Genomic DNA, 24,813 nt, shown 5'->3' on the forward strand with positions numbered 1-24,813 from the left:
TTTGTTTAGTTTAGTTTGTTAATATTAAAGTTCTTTTTATTTAATTATTAGACTTTCATGACACGTCTCCCGAGCTTGACAGGTTAACCCAGTTAATTCTGGGTTAACCCGTAATTTTTTTTTTCTATTTAGTTATCAAACTTTCATGACGCGAATCTCAGGTTTGACAAGTTAACATGGTTTGAAGGGTTAACCCAGTGCTTCTCCACGCCTTTTATTTTCATTCACTTATATATTATAATAATAATAATAATAATTATTATTATATTATAATTATAAACTGATCATTTTTTTGTCGTTATTTTCCCCTTTTTTATGCTTTTATGGCTTTTTTTCTTGCTTTTTTTTCTTGTGTTTTTTTTTTAATGAATTTTTTTTATTTAATTTAGTTTGTTAATGTTAAATTTTATTTTATTTAGTTATCAGACTTTCGTGACACGGATCCCGAGTTTGACGGGTCAACCTGGTTTGATGAGTTAACCCGAAAATTTTTTTCTTCTCTTTTTAATTAATTTTTTTCTTTAGTTTAGTTTGTTAATATTAAAGTTTTTTTTATTTAATTATCAGACTTTCATGACACGTCTCCCGAGTTTGACAGGTTAACTCAGTTAATTGTGGGTTAACCCGTAATTTTTTTTTCTATTTAGTTATCAAACTTTCATGACGCGAATCTCAGGTTTGAGGAGTTAACCTGGTTTGAAGGGTTAACCCAATTAATTCAGATTTTTTTTCTTTTTCTTCATTAGTTTTTTCTTCCTGTTGGTTTTTTTTTCTTTTTTTCTTTTTAATTAATCTATTTAATTATCACACTTTTATGACACGACCTTGCAGCCAGACCCACATCCAAGACTATTGGGTCTGGTATTGCAACTAGATCCATTTAAACTTGGGTAATACAAGTTTAATGTTATTATTAATATTAAAAATATCACTTTTAGATCAGGCGTTGCAGCCAAACCTGAGATTCTTGGGTATAGTTTTGAAAAAAAAAACTAACACATTTAGATCTTAGCATTTTTTATGTAAAAAAATTGACCTGCGACATCGCACGGGACATATTACTAGTTATTTTCTAAAGGTTGACTTAACCTTTCTATAATTTCTGTGATGGTTTAGAGACACAAACGACTATCAATTGCTTTTATTATGGTATGATCAAATTCTTAGCCAACAATTTCTTATGTGCAAAACGCTCGACAGTTTCCTCGGTTATACAAGTCATCATCCTTCCTCATTTTTCGTGTTTTTTTCACTGTATAATACCAAACACCAAAGCATAAAAGGGAAAGTTGATCAGGTTCACTTACAAATTCTTTCTCTCTTTTTAGTCAAACGTTGTACAGAGTCATAGGAGAAAGTCATTTTGGCAGCTGTTTTGGTCGGAGGGGAACAGGACGAAAGATTAAGACTGAAAAAATTGAATTAACTGGGGCATGAAAAGTCTCAGACTTGAAATTAAAAGAAAAGTGGTTGCAACCATCAATGGACAAAATGAATGAATGCTAGTAGCTAACACTATTTATCCGTTTACAGAAGGGAGATGTCATAACGGATGCCACTAAATGGCATGTCTGTACGGGTGGCAGCAAATTAAAAATGAAATCATCCCAGGTTCACGGTATTATAAATTTAAATTTTTTTAAAATTATTAAAAATTTATATAATTATTAATTTCAAAACTCTTAAGACTAGTTAAAATACACTAACATCTATATTAATAAAAAAAATAATAAAAAAAATCATCTCCGATTTAAATAGTGTTGGCCACTGATTGCTCGTTTATCTACGTTTCTAGCCAAAAATCATTATTTCTTTTGTACGTACACCTGCCAAGTGGCAGCACTACAGGTCAAACAAGAGAACCTACCGTGAATATCTTAAGCTAATAAATATTGAAAATTGATGTGCAACAATTATCCCGGAATTTCATAGAAGGGATTGATGATCAGAAAAGGTCCAATAAGAGGTTCAAATGGGTAAGTTTTCCTTCTTAATTTCAGATTTTAGCTTTGCTATTTTTTCTTATTGGTTGTTTCCTGGTTTTTTTCCTGGAAATTTAACGTGTTTAAACCTATCTCTTCAGATTTTAGAGGATTTTTGCTGAATAAAAACGACAGACTTAATTGAGCAACTTTAGTTGTATTTTATTTAAATTCAAAATCTATAGCTTTCTGATCCTGGTTTTTTTCCTGGAAATTTAACGTGTTTAAACCTATCTCTTCAGATTTTAGAGGATTTTTGCTGAATAAAAACGACAGACTTAATTGAGCAACTTTAGTTGTATTTTATTTAAATTCAAAATCTATAGCTTTCTGATCCGTGTCAAGAACTTAGCTGACAGATCCACGTATCATGCCATCAAAATCCCAGAAAAACTGGGAAGAGAGGATAAATGTTGAATTCACCTACTGTTCTTTTCATTAGAGAGTACTGTGCGTGACCAGGCATGATGATGACCAAATATTGCTGCGGTGCCTTGCATTTGTATTCAACGTTGGCGTATGCACAAGGGCACCCAAAGCAGCTTCTAAATGGCTGGATGCGAACCTTCGTTCATGGAGACAAATGCATCCATGGCATAATTTACATGTCTTTTTGGAGAAGATGTAATATTTTCATAGAGTATATATATACTCGCAATGCATGCTGCTAAGCCATTCAACAACTCGTGGAGGATCGATTGAGCAAAAACTTTATCAGCTCATTTTGATTCTCCATTTTTTGAAGGAACATTGTGCTCACGATAATATTGATCGCCGAGTCCTGCATGATTATCTTCCAATATAGTCGCAATCTCCAAGGCCATATCAATTGTTCTAGACTCTAAATTATATATGTGTTCCAACGTTTAGATTCTTCTTAAGTTCTTTTTAAATTAATTCTTGGGTTAATTGAGGTTAGAGTTTGAGAATGGTCTCTTGTGTTTTGCTTCTTTTAACAATTATTTTGTTATTATCAAGGGAATAAATGCTTTTTTTTTCTTTAAATATTATATTGTTCTTGTTTGCAGATTTTGTATTTTGCTCGTGTACAAAGTGACTCGCTTTTTAGTTCCTTTTCGCATAAGAGCAAGCATGTGCATGCCAATTGTTTGCAATATATTGCCTTCTAATTTTTATAATTAATGTGTTTATTGATGATGCGTAATATATATTTTTTATTTGATTATTTAATCAAATTAAAATTTAACCTCGACGTCGTCCCAGTTTATCTTGAGATTAGTCGACTAGAATTGTTAATTAGTTCGAGATCATATTCAAATCATACATGGAGGTTTTTTTATTTTAAAAATTTGTTGCTTTCAGATTTCTTTCGTGGTCATGTTATAATATTAATTATTTAACTCTAAGTTTAATTTATTATTCCAATAATTTTATATAATATAGGCAAAAAAACATCTTGAATATTGAAATTTATTAAATCATAAAATTATAAAAATATTTTTCTTTCTTTTCATAATAAACTGCGCGTGATCAGTTGTAGACAACGTGAAGCATCTTTTGAACGAAGCAAAAGCGTGCAGTAGTTGAAATTTAAAACAATGCTGGAGATTCCAGATGCCGGGGAATATAACGATGGTGGGCTAATGGCTCCATGTAAAAACAAATTTACCCCTCAGGCATGATAAAACCTGAATACAGACAACCCTTTCATCATTAATTAATTAATTAATTAATTATTCGGTTTTAGTTCTTATATAAAACTGAAACCAAACATAATAGAATGAATTTTACACTATCAGATTTAACACAGTTTTATTGATATATATAAATTTATATCAATATTTATACTAATAATTTATTTATAATTATTTTATTGATGGAATCACATATGAATACCTGTTAGAGAATAATATAAATCATATCCTGAAACCTCACTTAATAGTTTAAGTTATTGAGTTGAGATAGTTCTTTGACATGGTATCAGAGCCTTGATGACTAAGCGGTCACGAGTTCAAATTTCATCATCCTTATTTATTTGATAAAAATTAAGCACAAGGTAATGTGAGCATTTGCAAGTTTCAAGCTCAAAGGGCTTTCACTTGAGGGGATATGTTAGAGAATAATATAAATTATATCCTGCAACCTCACCTAATAGCTTAAACTATTGGGTTGAGATGGTTCTTTAACAATACCGTCTATCAAAAAAACACTCGTAGGTAATTTTTATTATGTTGATAATTTTGTTATTAATAAATTTATCAATGACTATACATTAAAAAAAAAAAAAAAGAAGAAGAGTACAGCATTAAAATAGTTGATCATAGTAATTAGGCTAGGTGTTATCTACGAAGAAGAGTTATTGTCCTAGCATGCCTCTTGCCTATGAGTTAAATGTCCCCTGTTCTCTATGGTTGGGTAGGTAAGCATGGATGGGGTTGGTACCTTCGTTTACTAAATCAATATTAAGTTTAATTCACCCTGAAATATGCCTTTATTTTATCTTATATTATTGAGAAAATCTTATTAACAATGGATTCGAAATATGAGATTAATTATTTTCATATATATGAAATGATCTCCTAAGTTGTTATTAAAATTCATAACCTAAAATGTTTTCTCATAAAAAATATTTGGTTAGAGAAATAAAGATATAAATATAAAAGAATTTTATTTTTAGAATAACTTTTTATCTTTTTAAAATACGAATAACAAGAAAACGAAGCATATAATTTTTTACCTTGATAGCATATTTTTAACTATATTTGTATACATTTTTAAAATATATTTGTTTTGAAAAAATATTAAATTAATATTTTTTTTATAATTTTAATACGTTGATATCATTAAAAAAGTTATTTTAATATATTTTTAATAAAAAAAATATTTTTAAAAAATATTCTACGTCACCCTACCAAATATACAATAAATGCTACGAACAATGTTGGATATCTAGGGCTTAGGCATTTAACACCGCGAAGCTAAAAGCCAAAAAACAGAACAAATCCACAGTTCCCTCAACACGACCACCAACAGCTCTCTTTTGCTCTCCCTTCTCCGATCATGAAACGACAGCTAGCTCATTCAACCGTCTTGTCGTTCACGTGCGTCTTTATTCTCTTACAATTTATCCTGACCGTCGGATTTGATGGTCATCAAGCAAGCACATGACCAAGATCCCAGTCTGCTCAAAACGGCACTGCAGCACAAACCAGGCGCACCGTTTAGGATAGCGCTTTTTGCTGACCTTCATTTTGGAGAGGCCGCGTCGACTTATTGGGGTCCACAACAGGATGTTAACTCTACCAAAGGTCCTCTGTACTCGATGATGAAACACCGGGTATTGTCTCTCATAATCGAAAAATAAAAAAATAAAATTATAAATTTCTATTTTAAAAAAAAATCCGTGGTAAATGTAGCAAGCACCATTATTTTGTTTTGAATTAATAATAATGTAAATGCTAGTAATTTGTTTTGCAGTAGATACTTGGAAAAAAAATTCAAGCCATTGTATTATAATTAAACCTAGTAAGTTATTCAAAGTTAAACTGAATTAATATATATTAAAACAAGTTTAGATTAAGATCCTACTCAAATCAAGCATAATCGAATCACAAGTTTATAGAATTAATCCGTTAGGACACACCAACCTTAATAACTATAACATATACACATAAATGGTGGAAAAAAATTATAGAAAGATATTTGATCTTCATGCACAAAATATATATACCTTGAGTATAGAAGGAGAGATTTATTACACATGTGATTATTAATTTAGTAACTATATGTAATGTAATGTAATGTAATGTCGTCTACTTTCTTTTTCTTTTTCAGGTTTGAAATCTGGTTAGCATAATTCTAGGTATTTGGCAGATTTTGTAATATATCTTGGAGATGTAATAACGGCAAAACAACATACCAATAGCAAATGCAAGCTTGTATTGGGATAAAGCAATCTCTCCGACAAGGGCGAGGGGCATACCATGGGCTAGCATCTTTGGTGACCAACCAACCCTTTGAGTGGCCAATGGAGTGGTTTTCTCCTCCCGGAATTCCTCCTATTCATTGCCCTGCACCATCATGTTCCGGCGAGACTTGAGAGTTTTAAGTTTCAACCAAGGCATGGAGAATATTTAATAATTTCTTGATGACCCATCAAGCCTGCTTTTTTATTTACTAGTTCTTGTTTTTCGAGATGATTGTTCTTTCGTTTGTTTCCTTTCAAGATGGATTGAGCGAGTGAGTTGGGTCCTGTCAGTTCATCTGATATTTGAGTTTCTTGATGCCTTCTTTATAGAGATTGATATTAACCACTGTATCTTTAGAGGCACACAACGGATAGAGCTAATGAGAAACGAGATTGAGCACAATCTCCTAACGTTGTCTAAATTTGGACCGAAATATCTGTGGCCAAGTATATCCAACCATGTCCTTCAGCTCTCATCATCAGACGATCCAGAGTCGCCGGTTCTCTGTTCATGTATTTCTTAGATTCTGGTGGTAGAATTTACATGTAAACATAACTGAGTTGGACCCCTACCCTTGTGGCTCCTAGGGAAAATGCTCTGGCTTGTTCTAGCGTGGCCAGTCACCAAGTAGTGGAGGATTAGCTGTGGTAAATTCTAGGTATTGAGAGATTTTCACCGGGGAGCAAGGAATCTCACACAGGTTAAGAATGACATGTTTGAGGTGTTTATATATAAGATGGACTCATAACCTGTTAGTGTCAAGCTCTATAGAGCAGATCTCTCAATACAAAGGCACTGTGGATATCCTAATTCATAAGAACAAGTGAAGCTATGTTGAACTGAAATTATATGAAACAAATTGGGAATTTCATTAGCATTAATGCCCTTTTCTTTTCTTTTTTCACAGGGTTCCTGAGATTATCCTTCGGCATATACCAAGCAAAGCTTACAAGAAGGTGGCTCCCCGGCTAGGGATACACGAGCTAGCCTTGTGCTGGTTCCAGAATTAACAAAGAAAAGGTTGCCGCTCAAGAAGCTGAATTGGGTATTATGGACATGCTAGCTAAAATTAAGGTCTTCTGTCGTCAAGGTGAGATCTTGCTCAATAAACAATGCTTTAATGCATAAAATCTAACTCCCACTTTCAATCGAGTAAATTTGGAGCATTATGTTTTACTGTCTTCTTTCATGAGTTGAAGGAAGCCTACTGAACAAGTACCTTGCGTGTTTTGACAACCCAACAACCAGTACTTTCATGGAAGGGGACCAAATAGAGGGTGTGCTACCTGTAAAGGCAATGTTTTTTTAAAGTTGAAATGCATAGAAAGTCGTTTATTTGCTGTAAATCTTGATAAAACCAAATGTGGTCCCTGTTGATCGTACTTCATTGGATTGTGGCAGGCACTCAGGCAGTCTTTGCAGGACACAGCCATGGATTGGACTGGTGCTGCCGCTGCAAGAAACTGTGGCTATGTTTTGCTAGGGATACTGGTTATGGTGGGTATGGAAATTGCCCTAGAGGAGCTAGGATTCTGGATGGCAATGTACGTACGCAGCCAAATTATCTTGAATTCTTGACAGGCTACCTCTGTAATAGTGTTGTCAAGGGAGAGGAATCAACCCGAATCGCCATATCTGAAAGTCAAAACTAGTCGAAATTGATGAACACATCTAAACATGGAGAAGGCTTTTCAAGCATAATATCATTCCAACAAATGCTAGCGCTAGTGCTCGCATTTCCCATCTCGGTATAAGAGTTTCTGAAAATGAGAAGGAACCACGTTGGGAAAACCTTAAAAAATGCTTCCTAATTATATAGATAATCTCAATTTTGTCTTCGAATATTCTTTTTTTCTTTCCCTTTTTTTTTAAAAAAATCTCAAATGGGCATCTTAAGCTTCAAAAATCTTCAATCAAGTCTTTCCATCTATATTTTTCGCGAACCCGTCCATTATATTATTGTGTAAGAAACGTTATTTTATAAGAAATTCAATATTTTTTTAATTAAAAAGTTAATAGAAGACCTCAATTAAGAAATCAAGATTTTTACGAGATAAAACTGATATAAAAATTTGTTTGGATGCAAATTTGATATTAGCCCAATGATTGGAGGATTGTTTTAGGATTACTGAACAATGTTTTATTTATTTGTTTTTGGGCCAGACTTTGTCGCTCTTGCTTCCATGTTCTAGATTTAATTAGGCTATTTTTGTTTGGGCTAAAAGCTACATTTTCTGTGACTTGGGTTAATTAAAGGGATTTAGTAAATATAAAAAAAAAATGATTTTTTCCACTAAAATATCCTTATTTGAGAGTGTAATTGTGGCTATTTTTTTAAAATATTTTTTAAATTAAAATGTATTAAAATGATATTTTTTTATTTTTTAAAAATTATTTTTAAAATTAACGCATTAAAATGATCCAAAACATATAAAAAATTAACTTTTAATAAAAATAAAAAATTAAATTTTTAAAAAACACAAATTTACCTGCATTTTCAAAATGAGTCATTGGATTGACCTTTTAGGCCGCATGGTCTTTAACACTAGTTAAATCATTCATCAACGGTGAAAATACAGTGGAAATCTTATGTCCTTTAGTTTTATGAAATCCACTTTCTAAATTTTTCATGTTTGTTTATCGTTATAAAACTTAGTCAATTAAAAATATTTTATAATCAAAGCAAATTTTGGTTTTATTTCTTGAAAATTATTTTTTTTGAGTATGTTTGAAAGTGTTGTAGAGATTATTTTTCAAAGTGTTTTTTGCTTGAAAATACATAAAATAATATATATTTTTATTTTAAAAAAATTATTTTTAACATTAGCACATTAAAATAATTTAAAAACACTAAAAATAATAATTTAAAACTAAAAAAATTTAAAAGCGCAATTGGACCGCAATGCCTAACAAAACTTTATTCCAAGCAAAATAAAATTTCTTGAAGTTGCGGATCAAAATAAGGTGAAATGGCTAGATAATTTATGTTTAATGCCATCTTTTAGTTCCTTGCTAGAATGAAAGTCAACAGTTATGGAGAAGCCAGATATGTGGAGCAGAGGAGGTCTGAAAACTAGGATGTCTTCCTGTATACATGTTCCATAGTGTTGTTTGAAGGAACCATAGTTGAACAAATACATCAATATAATGCCTTCCAAGAGGGATTTGTTAGCAGCTCGCAAGCACTGTTGGGAGTCGAAACTCAGATATTAAAGCCATTTTGTGCTGCAGAAAAACTGATAGAGACAAATGGGTCCGTATCGATGGAACTCCATTGGATCGTGGCAGGCAAGTATTTGGAGGACATGGCCATGGATTGGACTTTGTACAGCCCCTCCAGAAACCTAAAGGTTCTGGCTAGGTTTTGCTAGGGCTACTGGTTATGATGGCATGTAGCTAACGATGCAAGGACTGAGTAAAAAACGACTGTGGAGGTGGTGGTACAGCGCTAGAACCTAGAATTGTTGAGGACCCTTTTTTGTATTTTTATTATCGAGAGAAAGGAAAACTCTAAAAAGCATAGTTGTAAAATTTGTATCGGTCTGACAGTTGACCCAAGTACTGATCTACATCTTCCATTGATTTAAGCTAAAAATAATAGAAGGACGAAAAAAAATGAATGACCGATCAAAAACCTAGAATGACCTACCAATCTGGGCCTCAATCCATTAATATTTTGATTATTATCTTAAATTTTTTAATTTTAATTAGCTTTTCTAACTCGTGATCTGAATTTTATTTGAGATTGATTCCTCAAGTTATACTGAACAAATACATCAATATAACTTGTTTTTGCGAAATGAGAAGCCATTTGTAGAAGACCATGCATGGAGCTTAGGCATCTAGAATAACTAGACCAAAGAAATTGATGGACCACCTAAGCCAGTCGGTCGTTGGTTTAAATTCATTAAAGCATTATAGTTGATTTGTACTATCAATGCCGGCCGGTGCTTACCAGCCCAGCAACCCAGACGTATAGTCTAGTCAATTATGACGAAAATAATCTAATCAATCAAGCTGCAAATATCAAGTAGAAGTTTCTGTCTTGAGTCTGTGACATGTAACAGAACTAATAAATTTCCATACATAAATATGACTTTAGAGGCCGGCTGCTTTTTTCATAGCCAAATTGTTATGCTCGGTTTATTCGACGGGTGAAAATTATGATTTGAAGTATGATTCAAGTCTGATTTTAAATTAAATAAAAAAATATTGATATACAACTTGATTGACCTGAATAAATCTAATTTAAACCTGATCAAGTCAATATTAAAGAGTATTTTTAAATGAAAAATGAAATTATATTGTTTTTGTTGTTACCCACTTTTGGATTCCTATATATAAAAAAAATTGTCTGAAGAAAAAAAAATATTGCAGTGGAAAGAAGACACAAGAATGCCTAGGGAATTGTTAAATATTGGTTGAGGAAGTTCAAAGATACAAAGCTTGAAATTTGACAGTATATTTTTTTACTGATGAAAGCCCTATTGACAAAGAAAATTCAATTTGAGAAAGAAAAATCCAAAATCAGATGTTTAAAGACTTGATTATATTTTTTTTTAAAGATTAATTAAGTTTATGAAGGGTTTGATTGCAAAAAAAATTTGATTTTTTAAGTCAATTTAGCCTTTAATTGAAAGAAATTAAAGTTTGGGGGGTCAAATTATATTTTTTAGAGTTAATATAGTCAAATCAGGGATTTAATTACATAAATATTAAAATTTAATAAGTAATTAGAAACGTGATCGAACAAAATTCAAAACCAATTAAAAACACGTAAAAATAGGAGCTAGAATTGACCGAATGAATGGCTTGGTCCCATCCCAATGTTATTTTATTATATATTTATATTATTTTTTAAAAAAGACAAAAAATTCCAAAAAAATTCTAAAAACATCATTTTAAAATTTGTGATTTTTTCGTGTATTTTTGTATCAATTTTTTTAAATATTGGTTTGCATTTTTATACCATAAAGATACAGATCTGATATTAAAATACCCGATTTTCTCTTAAATGTTAAAAAAATTATATAGAAAAAAAAGTCTTGTTTTCATGCATACGATCAAATCTCTAAAAAATATAAAAATTTTCATATCATATTTCCATACAACAAAAATTCAAAACAATATGTATTAGCATGCATTTTGAGTTTTAATAATCAATTTATTAAAGTCATAAGAACTAGGGTAATATTTTAAAATACCAAAAAAATATTTTGTTTTCTTTTAGTATTGGGGATCATAAACTTATATGTAAAACATATTCCCGATATTATAAAGATAGTTTTTTTTTTTGTTGACGTTAGAACGACCAGATTTTACCTGATAAAATAAAAATCTCCTTGCCGAGGAGAACTTTTCTTAAACCTTAGATAAACCAACAATTAGAAAACACGGCAATACCTTAGTTTTTATCAGACAATTAAACAATGCAGCTTATCTTAGATATGACGTATTTGAGGTGCTAATATCTTTTTTCTATGGAACCAGTTTCTGTGCTTGATCTCTGAGATCAATTAGAATTTCTAATAATCAAAATACTAGGAAACAACTCTAATTTCTTCAATCCACTAACAAAATAAGAATTTCTTATCTCTTTTATTTTTTAGATACCTAAATATTAGAAAGAATAATACAACACCGCCCAAGGATAACAGTTTTAATAAAAATAATCGACCTATAATCACTGGAATGATTCGACGACTCTCGGATTGATCTAACAATTCCTTCAAATCCGAGACCAGTTCCAAAAAACTTTTTTCTTTCATGTCTGTCCAAAATCATTTCTTTGCTTTCACACAACTACCACAGTATGAGGCGATTTTGGTCCGTGAGGGCCCTGAATCTTAACATGCAAAAGCCCTAGACTGGTCAATTTTCTTTCGTTTTATGTTTTTTTAACGATCAAGATGATTTTCGAGATATCGTGTGGATGTGTATATATCTTGTATAAAATTATCCATTACGTACCCAAGTAAGTTTTTTTCTTTTTTTGCATTACATCTCCTTAAATTCGAACCTAAAATGCTAGCACGCATAGGAACAAATCCAGTTACCGGCAAAGTTTAACCCTTCAAGGATCAAAAGCCATAGAAGATGAGCTTGAACAAAAATTAAAAACTGTTGCTTCGATCGGTCCCATTGTAATTGATGATGGCACACTCGTATAATTCCCACATGTGATTATAGAATGTACTTGGAAACTCAGTCCTGGGCAAGAAGTAAGTGCAATGATGATAACACTAGCTGCTAGATTTCTTTATTAACAGCAAAAACCAATGAAGAAATGCATCCATGTTGGCAAATGGGTGGTTTGTGCGAGTAATTATAGCGAGAGTGATCGATGGTGCCTGCATGTTCCTCTGATTTTCTTTTTGGCAACTTATACAAAGCTCATTGCTAGTTGATGTTCTTTGCAACCCAGAGAAGGAGCATAATTACAAGGTCAAAAGCTCCTTTCTATCCCAAGTTATGATTAGTCCATCCATGTTTTTCTCCAACTTTTCGCGAAAAAACTCAGCCTAGATCATTCTAATCTTACTGATGAATGTTTTTTTAGTGGTATTTAGATCTTAAACTAGGCCCGACTACAGCCAAAAGCCAAGAGTGGCTGCAGTGGCTTGGGACTTGAGTACCTCCATAAAAAAAAGAATTAGGGTTGGAGGCATCCTGCTAAATAAAGTGAGGCAGATTTTTTAATTTCAGATTCATATCTTTCTGCTTGATCTACATGCAGGAATTATACGCAAGATTCGACCCTTTTCTTCAATGTATTATTGCATGGACCAAATCAATCACTACATTTTCTTTGTTTACTATACCAAATGATCATAAACAACGAAGTCTTTTGAATAAATCAATCGATTCAAACTGTTTTCATTCGATAATTATGTTTGTTTAGGATTTTCTACGCTTAATTCCTCATGGATTAGTTTCACCATTTATATAGCTGGGCAGCCTGTGACAAACAATATTTATTCCTTGATTATCAAATGGAAACAAAATAAAAAAAAAAGAACATCATTTACAATATTTTACAAATATTTCTGACTATTGAAAAAAAACTATCTCTAAAATTATATATAAAAAAGTCCATGGGCCAGTGCTATTTTTATAATGGAGTTCGTTTCTAAAATTATATATAAAAAAGTCCATGGATCAGTGCTATTTTTTCAATGGAGTTGGTTTCAAGAGTTTACTTAATTTTATAAATGTTCAACAGGAATAACATTGAGAAGAAGAGGAATGATATTGTTGATGAAAGGGAAGAGTTAACCTGTTTAGAGCTGCGGTTGAATCTGTTTTTTATTAAATTTTTAATTTTTTAATTTTTAATAAATTTTTTTGTGTTTTTCAATCATTTTGATATACTAATATCAAAAATAAATTTTAAAAATTATTATTTTAATATATTTTCAAATAAAAAAATATATTAAAAATCAATCTCCATCAAATTATCTCGCATTGGAATAATGGGAAAGTGATTTTCCTGTACAATGTTGACTATTCTTCCTGGACCATTGAACAGCTCAAAAGTCACTTTCCCCCTTGCTGTGAGCAAAATTCATGATAGCTCAATTGAGTCGAGCAAAAGTTTCACAAACCTCTTTACAAATTTCTTATTGGCACGTCAACAGCTCAAAAGCTACGTTACCTTCTAATGCTGGGACATGGGAGAAAGGAGGCAAGAGCAAAAAGTTTATCAAGTCTGGGACAGCAATATGAGGTTCTTCGCAAGAAATGGATCAAGTTTCACATGGGTTATCATGGCGAATGTGGGGCCATGATTTCCATGCTTAGTCATGGAAATTAAAGGATTAATTTTATACTTATGGTCATAAATATCTAAATATCAAATCAAATATAAAAACGAATGCACATAAACTACTCGCCGGTTTGTTGTCACCAAAAAAGTCCGGCCGACTTTTCAGATGGGGCAAAACTAGCTTCAGCTTCGAACTAGTACTGTTAAACTTGTATGGCTCGGCGGGTTGATAAAACATTAACTTAGTTAAAATTTTATTTGATTTTTTTTTAAAAAAATTTGAGTCGGATAAGGTTTGATATCCATTTTGTGATTTAAAATATTTAGATTAAGTACATGGAACTCATTCCTCCACCTTGCTCTCAATTCCATAATGTTTTTAATTACTTCTTCTTATATATTCAAATTAAGGACATGTAATTTGCTATTGTTTACATAGAATTTTATGTATTTTGTTATTAATTTGATCAAGGATTGTAAGAAAAAAAACCTAATAAATTGAAGAAGCTCCAAATATTTGAAACTAGTTTGCCAGTGCACGAAGATAATGAAGAAAATGAGGTGCACATGCAGAACATGCTTGAATGCCCCCAATTTTATAGAAATTATGTTAACATGTGGTGCAGACCTCCGAGCCTCATTTGTAAAGATGAGTTTGATTTCAATAGAGTAATTGAGCTGGTAGGGCTAAACTACTTATTATTACTTATTGTTATGTTTATACAAAACATTATTTTTATTTCCTCAATAAATAGATGAATCAAACTTATATAGACAAAGAAACTCCTTAATCGATTAAAATAAACAAAAAAAATTATATTATGTTGTTATAAATGTTGTCGTACATGTGCGGTATCATGACAAAATATTTCCATTCTTGAGTATATAGGTAATCGGTAAAATAAAGAATTCAAGAATTTCTTATCTTTTATCAGTGTATAGAGGGAATGGAAGTCATCGTTTTTTTTTTCTTTTTTTTTGGTATTTTTTTTATATGTGGATCCAAAAAAGAATAACAACAAATGTTAAAACTAATTGGTGAACTAGATCACAAATCAACCAAATTATTTTTTATCTGATCATATTATATTGATTTTCTTATTATTTTTTTTAAAATCTAACTCAAACTAGATCTTTATTTTTTATCTGATCACATTATATTTAACCATATTTTTCAATTTTTAATTTCAAAATAATTTTTTTTAAGTTTTTAAATTATTTTGATATATTAATATTAAAAATAATATTATTTTAAATAAAAAATATTTAAAAAAACAACTTTCATTGATTAAAAAAAAACTAAAACAGACATTGGAATGTTTCAGTGGCAGTTGTAAGAAATGACAGTTGGAGAGTGGGACCCGATGAAGTTGACAATACTTTCTCACAAGTAATCACTCATTTCACTAAGCACCTGCATTATATGCCACATCAGTGGAGAGACTGAAACCTTTCCTTATATAGTTTTGCTTCTCCTAGTACTTAATTGTTGCTGTTGTTGTTGATGATGATGATGTTAAACCCTTGAAAACAGCAACTTCAACAAAAGAATTAAATCCCCATCTCAACTACATTGGAATCTGCTTTCTTGAGTTATTATTTTTACACCACGAGTTCAAGGAAATCTTGAACTTTTATAAGGTTTCAAGATTCAATCTTGTTTCAAGGTTCAATTCAGACCAATGGTGTAATATTGCTGTTCTTGTGATTTTTAATATTGCTGTAAGAGGTAAGATTCTTGGCACCAGTGTATGTTTTTTGGTTTCTTACCAGTTCTGTAATTGGTCAAGTGCCCAGTTTTGCATTTCTGAGTTAGATGTAACAGCTTCCAGAATTTGTTCAAGATACTGTTTTTTAAGTCTTCAACTGTAACTGTCAACTGAGAAAAAGTGAAAAAAAAGAAAGGGAGGTAACTGAATCTGATGTCAATGTGTCTGTAGAGGGTGAGACTTGAAATGGTTGTATTGGTTTTGTTTGCTAGTGCATTTTCTTAGAATAAATAATCCATGCTTAGTGTTTTAAGGGTTTGCTTCCTTTTTCCCCTTTCCTCCCTTATTTTTCCTGTTAATAGATGTTGCTTTTGACTGTTCTTTATAAATTTGGTAAAGGGTTCGTGGTTTCTTGCCGAAATTTTAGGTTTACTTGAACAAAAGAAGATGGTTTTTGATGAGTTTTGGTAAAGTGATTGATTTCACACATCTTCAATGGCAAAGAAGAGGTGCTGGTTTGGTTGGGTGAGGAGGCTATTTGTCTCTGAGCAAAAAACAAAAGCAGAAAAGGTTTTTTTTTTTAATAACCTTTTTTGGTTTCTTTAACTGGGGATTTTGCATTTCTTTCTGGTTAATTTTGTCTGCTTAATCTTAACCATTTCAGAAGTCAAAGAGGTGGAAATGGGTTCTTGGAGGGCTTAAGGTTAAACAATGCCCTGCACTTCCAGCACCAGAGAGATCAGTCAGTGAAGCAACAGAAACGCAGAAGAAGTATGCTTTGACTGTTGCCCTTGCAACAGCTGCTGCAGCTGAGGCTGCTGTTGCTGCAGCTCATGCTGCAGCTGAGGTTGTCCGGCTCACAGGTGCTTCACAGTCTTCCCATCATTTCACCAAGGGAGTTGAAACTTTGGCTGCCATTAAGATACAAAGCGCTTTCCGTGCATACCTTGTGAGCTCTCTGATATCTTTGCTCTTCTTCACCACAGAACTCCTTCCTTTTTCATCTTGATTTTATTGTGGGTTATGCTATATATTCTTAGAACTTCCTGAGTTCATATATGTTGTTGTTGACGCTGCAGTGCTATTTCTCTAATTCTCTAAGATAATCCCTTTCTGTACTTCAAGGGAGATCATTTTATGATTTGTGTATGCAAAAATTATTTATAGACGAGATTTTGATTAAGGAGACTGGAAGATTCAAATCACAATTTGAACTTCGAAGTCATTCTACAAGGAAATAATACTCCACTAGTATCTGAGAATGTTGCTGAGAGAACGTTTCAAGCATTTGAAAATTTCCAACATGGAAAATTCATGCTGTGCCCCTCTTAATTCACGCATTAAATTAGTAAAAAGCACTTTCTGCAGCCTATTTTTTATGCTCCGAGTAGTTTGCTACTAGTTTGGTTGGAACTTCTGTGAAGAAAGAATGAAGATGCTATAGTTTTCAGTCTTGATTCGAATTTAAGCTCAAGCAGTTCGCACAATTGTGAATTGAGTAAAGCTGTGAAACTAATGGCTCTCTAAAGAAACATGCTGCCCTTCCTGATTTGGGTTTTAAATGGGATTGAAACAGGCAAGGAAAGCTTTGCGAGCACTGAAGGGATTGGTAAAGCTTCAAGCCATTGTTCGTGGACGAGCTGTGAGACGCCAAGCAGTCATCAAATTGAAGCATCTGCCATCAAAAGCAAAGATGCTGTCAGAGGTCCAGTCAAAAGATATTGCCACTGCAGATGGATTTTGTAGAAACAGTGACAATAAACAGGTTGTCAAGTCAAAGAAAGAGGTGCGAGAGAAGGAAAATAAGGTAGGGGAGATGACAAAATACATACCGTTGACTGAGCTCTATGTGGTTTAACACTATCCTTGATTTCTCTGTTCAGGGGAAGAACCATAAAAAAGATGCTCAACCAGAACACATGGTAAAATCTAATACCTGATTGACATGAAAAAGGCTGCATATTCAAATTTATGTAGGATGCTGAATTCTGCTGCTTGATCCATTCAAATTTTTTCATGGGCAGCTTGAATTCAACAGCCAAAGAAGTTGGGATTATAGTATGCTTTCAAAGGAAGATGTGGAAGCTCTGTGGTTAAAAAAGCAAGAAGCTAACATCAAAAGAGAGCGAATGATGAAATACTCATTCTCCCACCGGGTAGTTTTCTCTTAAATTCCCCTGTCAACTGCTCTCTCTTTGGCTACTGCCTACAACAGGGAAACAAAAAATAAGAAACAGACTTTTTCTGTCTACTGAAAACCAAATTAAGCACTAGCCCTTTTCTTCTCACATTCGAATTCTGCAACATTAACTTTTCTTTCAGGAGAGAGGGAATAGTCTACTGGAAGAATTGCTACTCGCCAAGGAAAGTGGTAGACAGAGTCATCAGATGGAACGATGGTCAAACAAAGAGGCCTTTAATAGAGAAAAGATGGAGAATTTGAAATCAACGTCCATCTCTAATCTGTTTACTGGTGATGTATTCAGCCCAGCACAAGTTAAGACCAGAAGTACTCAAAAACAAGATTTCATAGAAGGATTGAACACACCAATGTCTGTCCCTAGAAGATCATTTGGCCGAGCACAACCAATTTTGGCAGGAGATGGTAATTCGTTGCCAAATTCTCCAGTTTTTCCAACTTACATGGCTGCAACACAATCTGCAAAGTTAAAGGCAAGGTCGATGAGCACACCAAAGCAACGTGTAGGATTTCAAGATTCTTGCTTTGACCAGAACTTGCCATATAAGAATGCACTCTCTCTTTGGTCTACGTATAATGGTGATCCGTTTGGCATTAGGAGAAAGAGCACTGGTGCTTCCCAGAATCTCTCTTTAAGCATAAACGGACATTACTGAGATGTCAGCATTTAATTTTCAGCATAAATTGGTAATTCAAACGCAAGAGGTAAATAACAAAGGATTTTCAACTAAAATGTTTCTTACTCAGTCACTCAGCGGTTCTAACAAGACACTGAAGCAACTCCAAGATCAGGTCACTCAAGGCCTTCAAAGAAAAACTCTTACAAGGAATTTATAATGACCCTTCCATATCTGATTGAAGAGCGTTTGAGAGGATAACTTGCAAATCTCATTGCTGCGCTGGTAGAACTCTTTTCAATCTTTGAAGTCCGTAGCTAATAACTTTATTCTTTTTCTTATCTGTATTTCCTTTTTTTCTTTTTGGGTGGAATCAAGTGTGTATCTTCTCATTCAGTCACCAAGTTGTCATGGGAAAAAGAGTCGGTGAATCCTCAATGTAAAATTTGGCCTGTGTTAAGCTTGTAATGAAACTCTTTGAGTATGTCTGATAATTCAGCATTACAACTGAACATGTCAGTGTTCAGTTTCTTCACGTATGATAGAGTTGGATCTGAATTATTATGCTGCTTCATAGCCATGACCAATTTTTCATTTGCTATGACAAAATTTGCCTTCAATATTTTCAGGGCTATGCACTGTTCATGTTTTGTCATTGATAACTATATATTATGGTACAATTTGCTCTGTGTATCTTGCTAATTCACCCTTTAAGGGAAAGGTTTTTTGTAGCTTGAAATTTACACGGGCTTTATAAGATAGAATGAGATGGTATAGATATAATTTATATTATTCTGCGTTTTAAGATTCAGCCAACAAAAAATTCAAGTGTGAAGTCTACCTTCCCATGAGATGTTGGATTCACAAGGCTATATAATGATATTCATAAGACTTAAACAAACCATTATTCCTTCAGGAAGTTGAAAATATGATGCTATATGAACCTATATTAATTAGAAATATGATGTTTCTTGCACAAAGTAAATGGCCTGGCTTCTTCCCCTGATACACTTTATATGCTGCTTCTAGTCAAGTTGAATTTGGTACTTGGGCTGTTTACTTGGAAGAAAGAGCCCCCAGAATTTCTCGTATTCCGGTTGTTTCTGATTCTCGTCGAAAGTTGCGAAGATGTAAGTTTCGATAGGCCTTCCGGGTCTCTTTGGAGTGCCATTCTTCACTTGCTGAACCAAGTTTGTGTTGTAAGTTCTTGCATTATCAATGTTGGTTTCTGGTCCCCCTCCTGCCGAGGGCCAACCACTCTCCGATACGACGATCTCTAATGAACCCCCACCAGCCTTCTCAAGTGCAGAGTAAACAGCATCCACCATAGCAGCAAAAAGGTTGTTGTATTCAAATGGTGGATCGGATACTGTGGCAGATGGATCAGGTACTAAAAGTGCATAATTAAGAGGAATGTCATTGTTTTCTGCGCGACTGAAGTAAGGGTACAAGTTCACGAGAAATGGTGACTGGTTGCTGACCAAGAAGCTAATAATAGGCGCAAGAAGTGAGTGGTATTCTGCATTGAAAACGCCTCGTGATGGAGGGTAGGACTCGCCAAGTGCGGCAGCAAAGGTAACAGTGGAGACTTTGATTTGATTCCCTAGACCAGCAGCAGAAATTGAGTTCTGAATGTTTTGCATGGCAGGGAAAAGAGCTGGAGCAAAATCGTCACCCGGTTTCACTTCATTTCCAACCGCAATGTATCTGAATTTGACATTACTGTATTTGAGCACATTGTTTTGCACCCATGCATCTGCATTGGCTTGACTGGAAGAAATGCTTGGAAGGTCAGAATTCGGAACACCCAACATGAGCTCGATGCTGGAGCCTCCAAGAGCTTGGAGAGTTCTTGGGTTTGGATCATAGATTCTCATTCTTCGTATATTGTATTGGTTGAAAAGATCTACAACTTCTTGCTCCGATGGTAAATTATCACCAAGTGTTCCATAACAAACTCCCATTTGAGCACCTGCAGTCATTTAAAAGCTGTATTTGATTAGTATCTCAAGACAGAATGAGCAGGTTCAGAAGAGATAAAAATGTGTCGGTCGAAGAGACGGATACGGTGACATCAAATAAATAGGTTTTAAGATAATTTTGAAGTGAATATTTTCTATATTTGTCTCCGTCTCATCTATCCTGGCACAATAACCAAATACTACCGAGTCTAGAAAGAGTTTTTGGCAAATGTAGAAGTGTTGCGCGCATGTTTGTATGAGAGATGGAGGAAGCCAGACCTGTTATGCGTAGGCAACTCATTAACAGCCCTGCAAGCAGAACTACGGAAATCATGGGAGACGTTTTATGAGACGCAGAGGATTTAGCCATGCAGGAATTCAGAGATGAAACAATAAGCTAAAGAGAGAATAAAGCAAATATAATCAATGCCAACTCTTCCTCTTGGCTGCCCTTTTATAGGGAGCAAAACTTTCACGATTTTCACTGCCGGTTCAATCACTCACCATCAACTTGTATTTTGGGCAATGGATCGATGACTTGGTAGAGAAAATGTATCGAAAGTAAACTGTAGTGAAATCCTTTATACCTGCAACAAGTTGTATTTTGGGTGTGTTCTCCGTTATATCAACCTTGACAAAATCCTAAGACCTTTTATTTTATTTTATTAATATGGGTGTCCGAATCAGTTTGCGCGCACCTTGACTAATCTCACGGGCCCTGAAGTTAACGATCATGCAAGCCTCCAGTGACTTTGAGGATTGTGAGACTCGAACTGGTAACCTTTAGGAAGCAAACTTAGAGCCTGACCAGTTAAGTTACACCCTTCAAAGTTAAAAATCCTGAAAACTTGCTACGACTTTCTGCGGACTTGGTTTGCCTCTTACTGGCTGATATTTTTCAAAACATCAACTTGATATTTTTCAAGTGATTTTAGATAATTTTAATGTATAAATGCCAAAAATATGTATAAAAAAAATATTATTTGATGTATTTTAATCAAAATATATTAAGTGTGTGTTTTGTATTGTGTTACATAATGTTTCTTCTATTCTTGTTTTGTTTAAAGTTTAATATTTATGATATTCTCGTACCAAAACATTAATCACATCATCTAAAAAAAGTTGGTCTTTGGATTTATACATTTAAGAAGAAATCTCAGAACAAATACTTTGTGGTATTGTTAGATTTTTCTTATTCAGATACTTGGAATGGAAGGGAGACCCTGACTGATGCCACCCGCAAATCACGTTAGCTGTGACCCTTGGAAGAAGGAAACTGAACAAATAAATGAACAGACTTTAATTTTTCTTGTTCAAGTCCGTGTTTGACACTGCGTTTTAAAAGTATTTTTGAAAAAATTTAAATTTTATTTTATTTTATATTAATATGTTTTTGATGTTTTTAAATCATTTTGATGTGTTGATATCAATAATAATTTTTAAAACATAAAAAATATTATTTTAATATATTTTAAAATAAAAAAACACTCTTAAAAAATAATTATTATTACACTTTCAAACATACGAAAGAGTAGGGGATTCCTGGCAATGCCTTAATTATTACCTAGCATTGTGTCGACTCGTCAATTCCTATAACGTATCATCGGCCACTGCAAAGAAAAATTCAAGTGGTTTCCATGAAGTTGTACATTAACTGGATGAGACCATAATCGCACGACTCTGCCTTGTTTGGTCTAATTCCATGAAAAAGGATGAGAACAGAGGAAAACTGGTACTTTGGACTTTCCAGCACAACTCGCCCCTTTGCACATTAGGAGGTTTACGGTAGATTATTGCCCGTCCTATGTTGTAATTAGATCGATTTTTTTTATATAAAAATAATATTTAGACGTTGTTATTGTTTATTCTAGTATAAAAAATTTAAACCATGTGGAGATTAATTTGGTATGGCTCAATTAATTTAATATATCCAAAAATAACTTGAGATTTTTTTAAAAAAAAAATCACGAAATCTAATTCTTATTCAATTTATTTTTAAAAGATGAAATTGAGGGAGAATGTCAATTAGAAAAAAAGAACTCTAATTCTAATTTTAAAATAATTTTTTATATTTTAAAAAATGCTACAATAACCAAATACTAACAAGTCTAGGAATGAGTTTTTGGCAAATATAAAAGTGCTGCGCACATGGTTTGCCTCTAATTATACTAACAAGTATAATTTGCTTGGAAATACATTGAAATAATTTTTTTATTTTTTTAAATTTATTTTTAACACCAACATATCAAAATGATCTAAAATCACCCAAAAATTATTTTAAAGCCAAGGAAAAATAAAATAAATTTAATTTTAAAAAAAAACTTTTAAAATACAAAAATAAATAGACTCTACAATAATTAATATTGAGTTTACACTGCTTTTAAAATACTTTTCAAAATATGTTTAAATGGTGAAAACATAACTTAATATTTTTCATGAGTTTTTAGATAATTTTAACATACAAACACCGAAAATATGTCAAAAAAAAATTGATTTTTTCTAATCAAATATATTTTTATAAAAACACTTGCATTGCATGACAAAACACATTTATATTAAGTACATGTGTTTGGTACTGTCATATAAGGTAATTTTCAAAAGTGTTTTTTACTTGAAAAAATATTAAAATATTATTTTATTTTTTTAACACCAACACATCAAAATTATATATATATAAAAACATTTTTAAAGTCAAACACTCTTTTAAAAATAAAAATAAAAAAAAAACATAATCTATTGCACTTTCTAAGTTCTTTACATTACGGTCAAGCATTAACTTTCGTTTTTTCTTCTCAAGTTTAATATTTATGATATTCTCCTACCCATCTTTTTCTAAACATTAAGCACATCATCTAGATTAAATCTCTCTTTTAATTAGTTCTAAAATATTGATCTGAACTTGGATTTATACATTTACGAAAAATTATCAGAACTTGAGAGTACAGTCCTTGAAATTTTGTTGGGGCTTTTTACCGATCAAATTACCACCGGACAATTACAAATTTATAAATTTATAAATTTCATCAATAATTTTGTTTATAATTAAAATTCTAATCAATAATTTACATTTTTATAAATTTATAAAAATGTAATAAAAAATTTTATAAATTTTTAAGAGATTAGAGGTTTGTTGTTTTGATTGATTTTATGGGTTGAAATCAAAGCTAAGAAATTTTTATTACATTTTTTTTTTTAATATACGTTGGATCTCACATTGAATAATAATAAAGAAAAAACAAGACTGACAGTTACTTCTTTGACATCGATTCTTGACTCTTTAAGGCAGTCCTTCGCCCTATTGATACGGTTGGATTAATAGTCCAGTCTTTAGAGAGGCACGGTCTGTTACATTTAAGATTGTTCATGGAAAAATAATTTGTTATGTTGAAATTAAATGTTATTTTTTAAAATATATTAAAATAATATTTTATTATTTTTATTGATATTAATATAAAAAACACTAAAAAAACAATTTATACCTAAAATAATTAAAAATATTAAAAATATAATTGGATCGCAATGCTAGATGTTCCTGAATTAAAGGTTAATTTTGGATTATGTTGCCATGCTTGAGGCAATGTGAACCTACCTCTGTGTGCTAACAGTTTGATGGATGATTTGATCAAAGAATCCAATTCAATTTTATGAACGGCGATAGAGTAATACAATGACGGGGAGCTTGCCTGGATGATCAGTTCAAGAATTTAAAAGTCTAATATGAACTGCTTTGTACATTTGATTGATTAGTGTAATATATCCTAATTTTATTACAGGTAGTTTCAACGAGTTTTTATGGTATGATCACACTTGCATCAATCATCAAATTAATGATGTTTCTGGCTATGAAAATCCATCATGTTCATACATAGTAAAATTACAAATTACATTAAATTCTTCAAAATCATTAGTTATCCATCCAAGAATCTTGATCGCTCTTTAAGCCGCCATCAAATCTTGGCCAAAATCTTCCCTTCCAATCAACAATTCACATAGATTATATCCAAAAACTGCTCGGCAACATCCATGCTTTCAAGGGGATATTGTGTACCAGGTCTGAAGAGTGCTTAGACGGATGGCAAAGGCTGCAGCCATTACAGCAACTGTACTCCAGGGTGTCTTGAAAGACACTTGCGCCGCCTCGGCCATCGGCTGACCAGGTAGCAATGGTGGTTCTATTTTTATGCTCGAAACATCGTCCGCTTTTCGTTGACATGATCACAAAGGGTAGGATTTGGAGCTAAGTTCGAGGCCGATTCGCGAAACAACTGACACACCCTATCATCACTAGGAACCAAATTGACAAGTACCTTATTGGATCTCAATTCTGCTACACCCTTCACCTCTCTAAGTGAAGAAGTAAGTAAGTAAATTGAATGTTGTGTGTGGGCATGAACAACTAACGAACGAAGTTCCAAGTTCCCTGAGAAGTATCTCGCAGGCTGAAAAGAAATGCCTCTTACCCAGATTGAGTTGTTAGGCTTCACGTTGAATTGGATTGATTTAAGCTCACTCAGACTCCATGGAGGGCACCAGCGTACAGTTCCTTGATCGGTACTGGAAAATAAATCCTTTGAACAACTTCTTCATCTGGCCAAATCCATTCTAGATGTCCCGTCATTCACATCCTTAAAAGTTCAAGCAGATGATTCG

The 24,813-nt window shown here is 32.7% G+C and overlaps 2 protein-coding genes, 1 long non-coding RNA gene and 1 pseudogene across 5 annotated transcripts; 3 read left to right on the plus strand and 1 right to left on the minus strand.

Moving 5' to 3' along the window:
• The first annotated feature begins 1,836 nt into the window (after positions 1-1,836).
• On the plus strand, positions 1,837-2,987 carry LOC112327821 (uncharacterized). Its single transcript, XR_002982197.2, has 2 exons — positions 1,837-1,976; positions 2,335-2,987. It is a non-coding gene; the product is annotated as an uncharacterized LOC112327821 (long non-coding RNA).
• Positions 2,988-5,088: 2,101 nt separating this feature from the next.
• LOC127905426 (probable inactive purple acid phosphatase 16) lies at positions 5,089-9,272 on the plus strand (annotated as a pseudogene).
• Positions 9,273-15,078: 5,806 nt separating this feature from the next.
• On the plus strand, positions 15,079-18,737 carry LOC7496111 (protein IQ-DOMAIN 12). 3 transcript variants are annotated; one of them, XM_024602851.2, is made up of 7 exons: positions 15,079-15,405; positions 15,785-15,955; positions 16,050-16,334; positions 16,962-17,192; positions 17,269-17,307; positions 17,410-17,541; positions 17,708-18,737. In XM_024602851.2, the coding sequence occupies exons 2-7, from the start codon at positions 15,881-15,883 to the stop codon at positions 18,239-18,241; spliced, it is 1,296 nt and encodes a 431-aa protein (XP_024458619.2). In that variant the 5' UTR covers positions 15,079-15,405; positions 15,785-15,880; the 3' UTR covers positions 18,242-18,737. The 3 variants fall into 3 exon arrangements, with proteins under 3 accessions (XP_024458619.2, XP_002308007.3, XP_052310247.1); XM_002307971.4 differs by having other exon boundaries at positions 15,813-15,955; XM_052454287.1 differs by having other exon boundaries at positions 15,079-15,955.
• Positions 18,738-19,020: 283 nt separating this feature from the next.
• On the minus strand, positions 19,021-20,601 carry LOC7496112 (glucan endo-1,3-beta-glucosidase, basic isoform). Its single transcript, XM_002308885.4, has 2 exons — positions 20,443-20,601; positions 19,021-20,174 (listed from the first exon to the last, which is right to left on the minus strand). Exons 1-2 carry the CDS (start codon positions 20,531-20,533, stop codon positions 19,228-19,230), a joined length of 1,038 nt encoding a protein of 345 aa, XP_002308921.4. The 5' UTR covers positions 20,534-20,601; the 3' UTR covers positions 19,021-19,227.
• Positions 20,602-24,813: the final 4,212 nt, after the last annotated feature.

This window comes from Populus trichocarpa, chromosome 6 (assembly GCF_000002775.5).
Source record: "Populus trichocarpa isolate Nisqually-1 chromosome 6, P.trichocarpa_v4.1, whole genome shotgun sequence".
Taxonomy (NCBI): Eukaryota; Viridiplantae; Streptophyta; class Magnoliopsida; order Malpighiales; family Salicaceae; genus Populus; species Populus trichocarpa.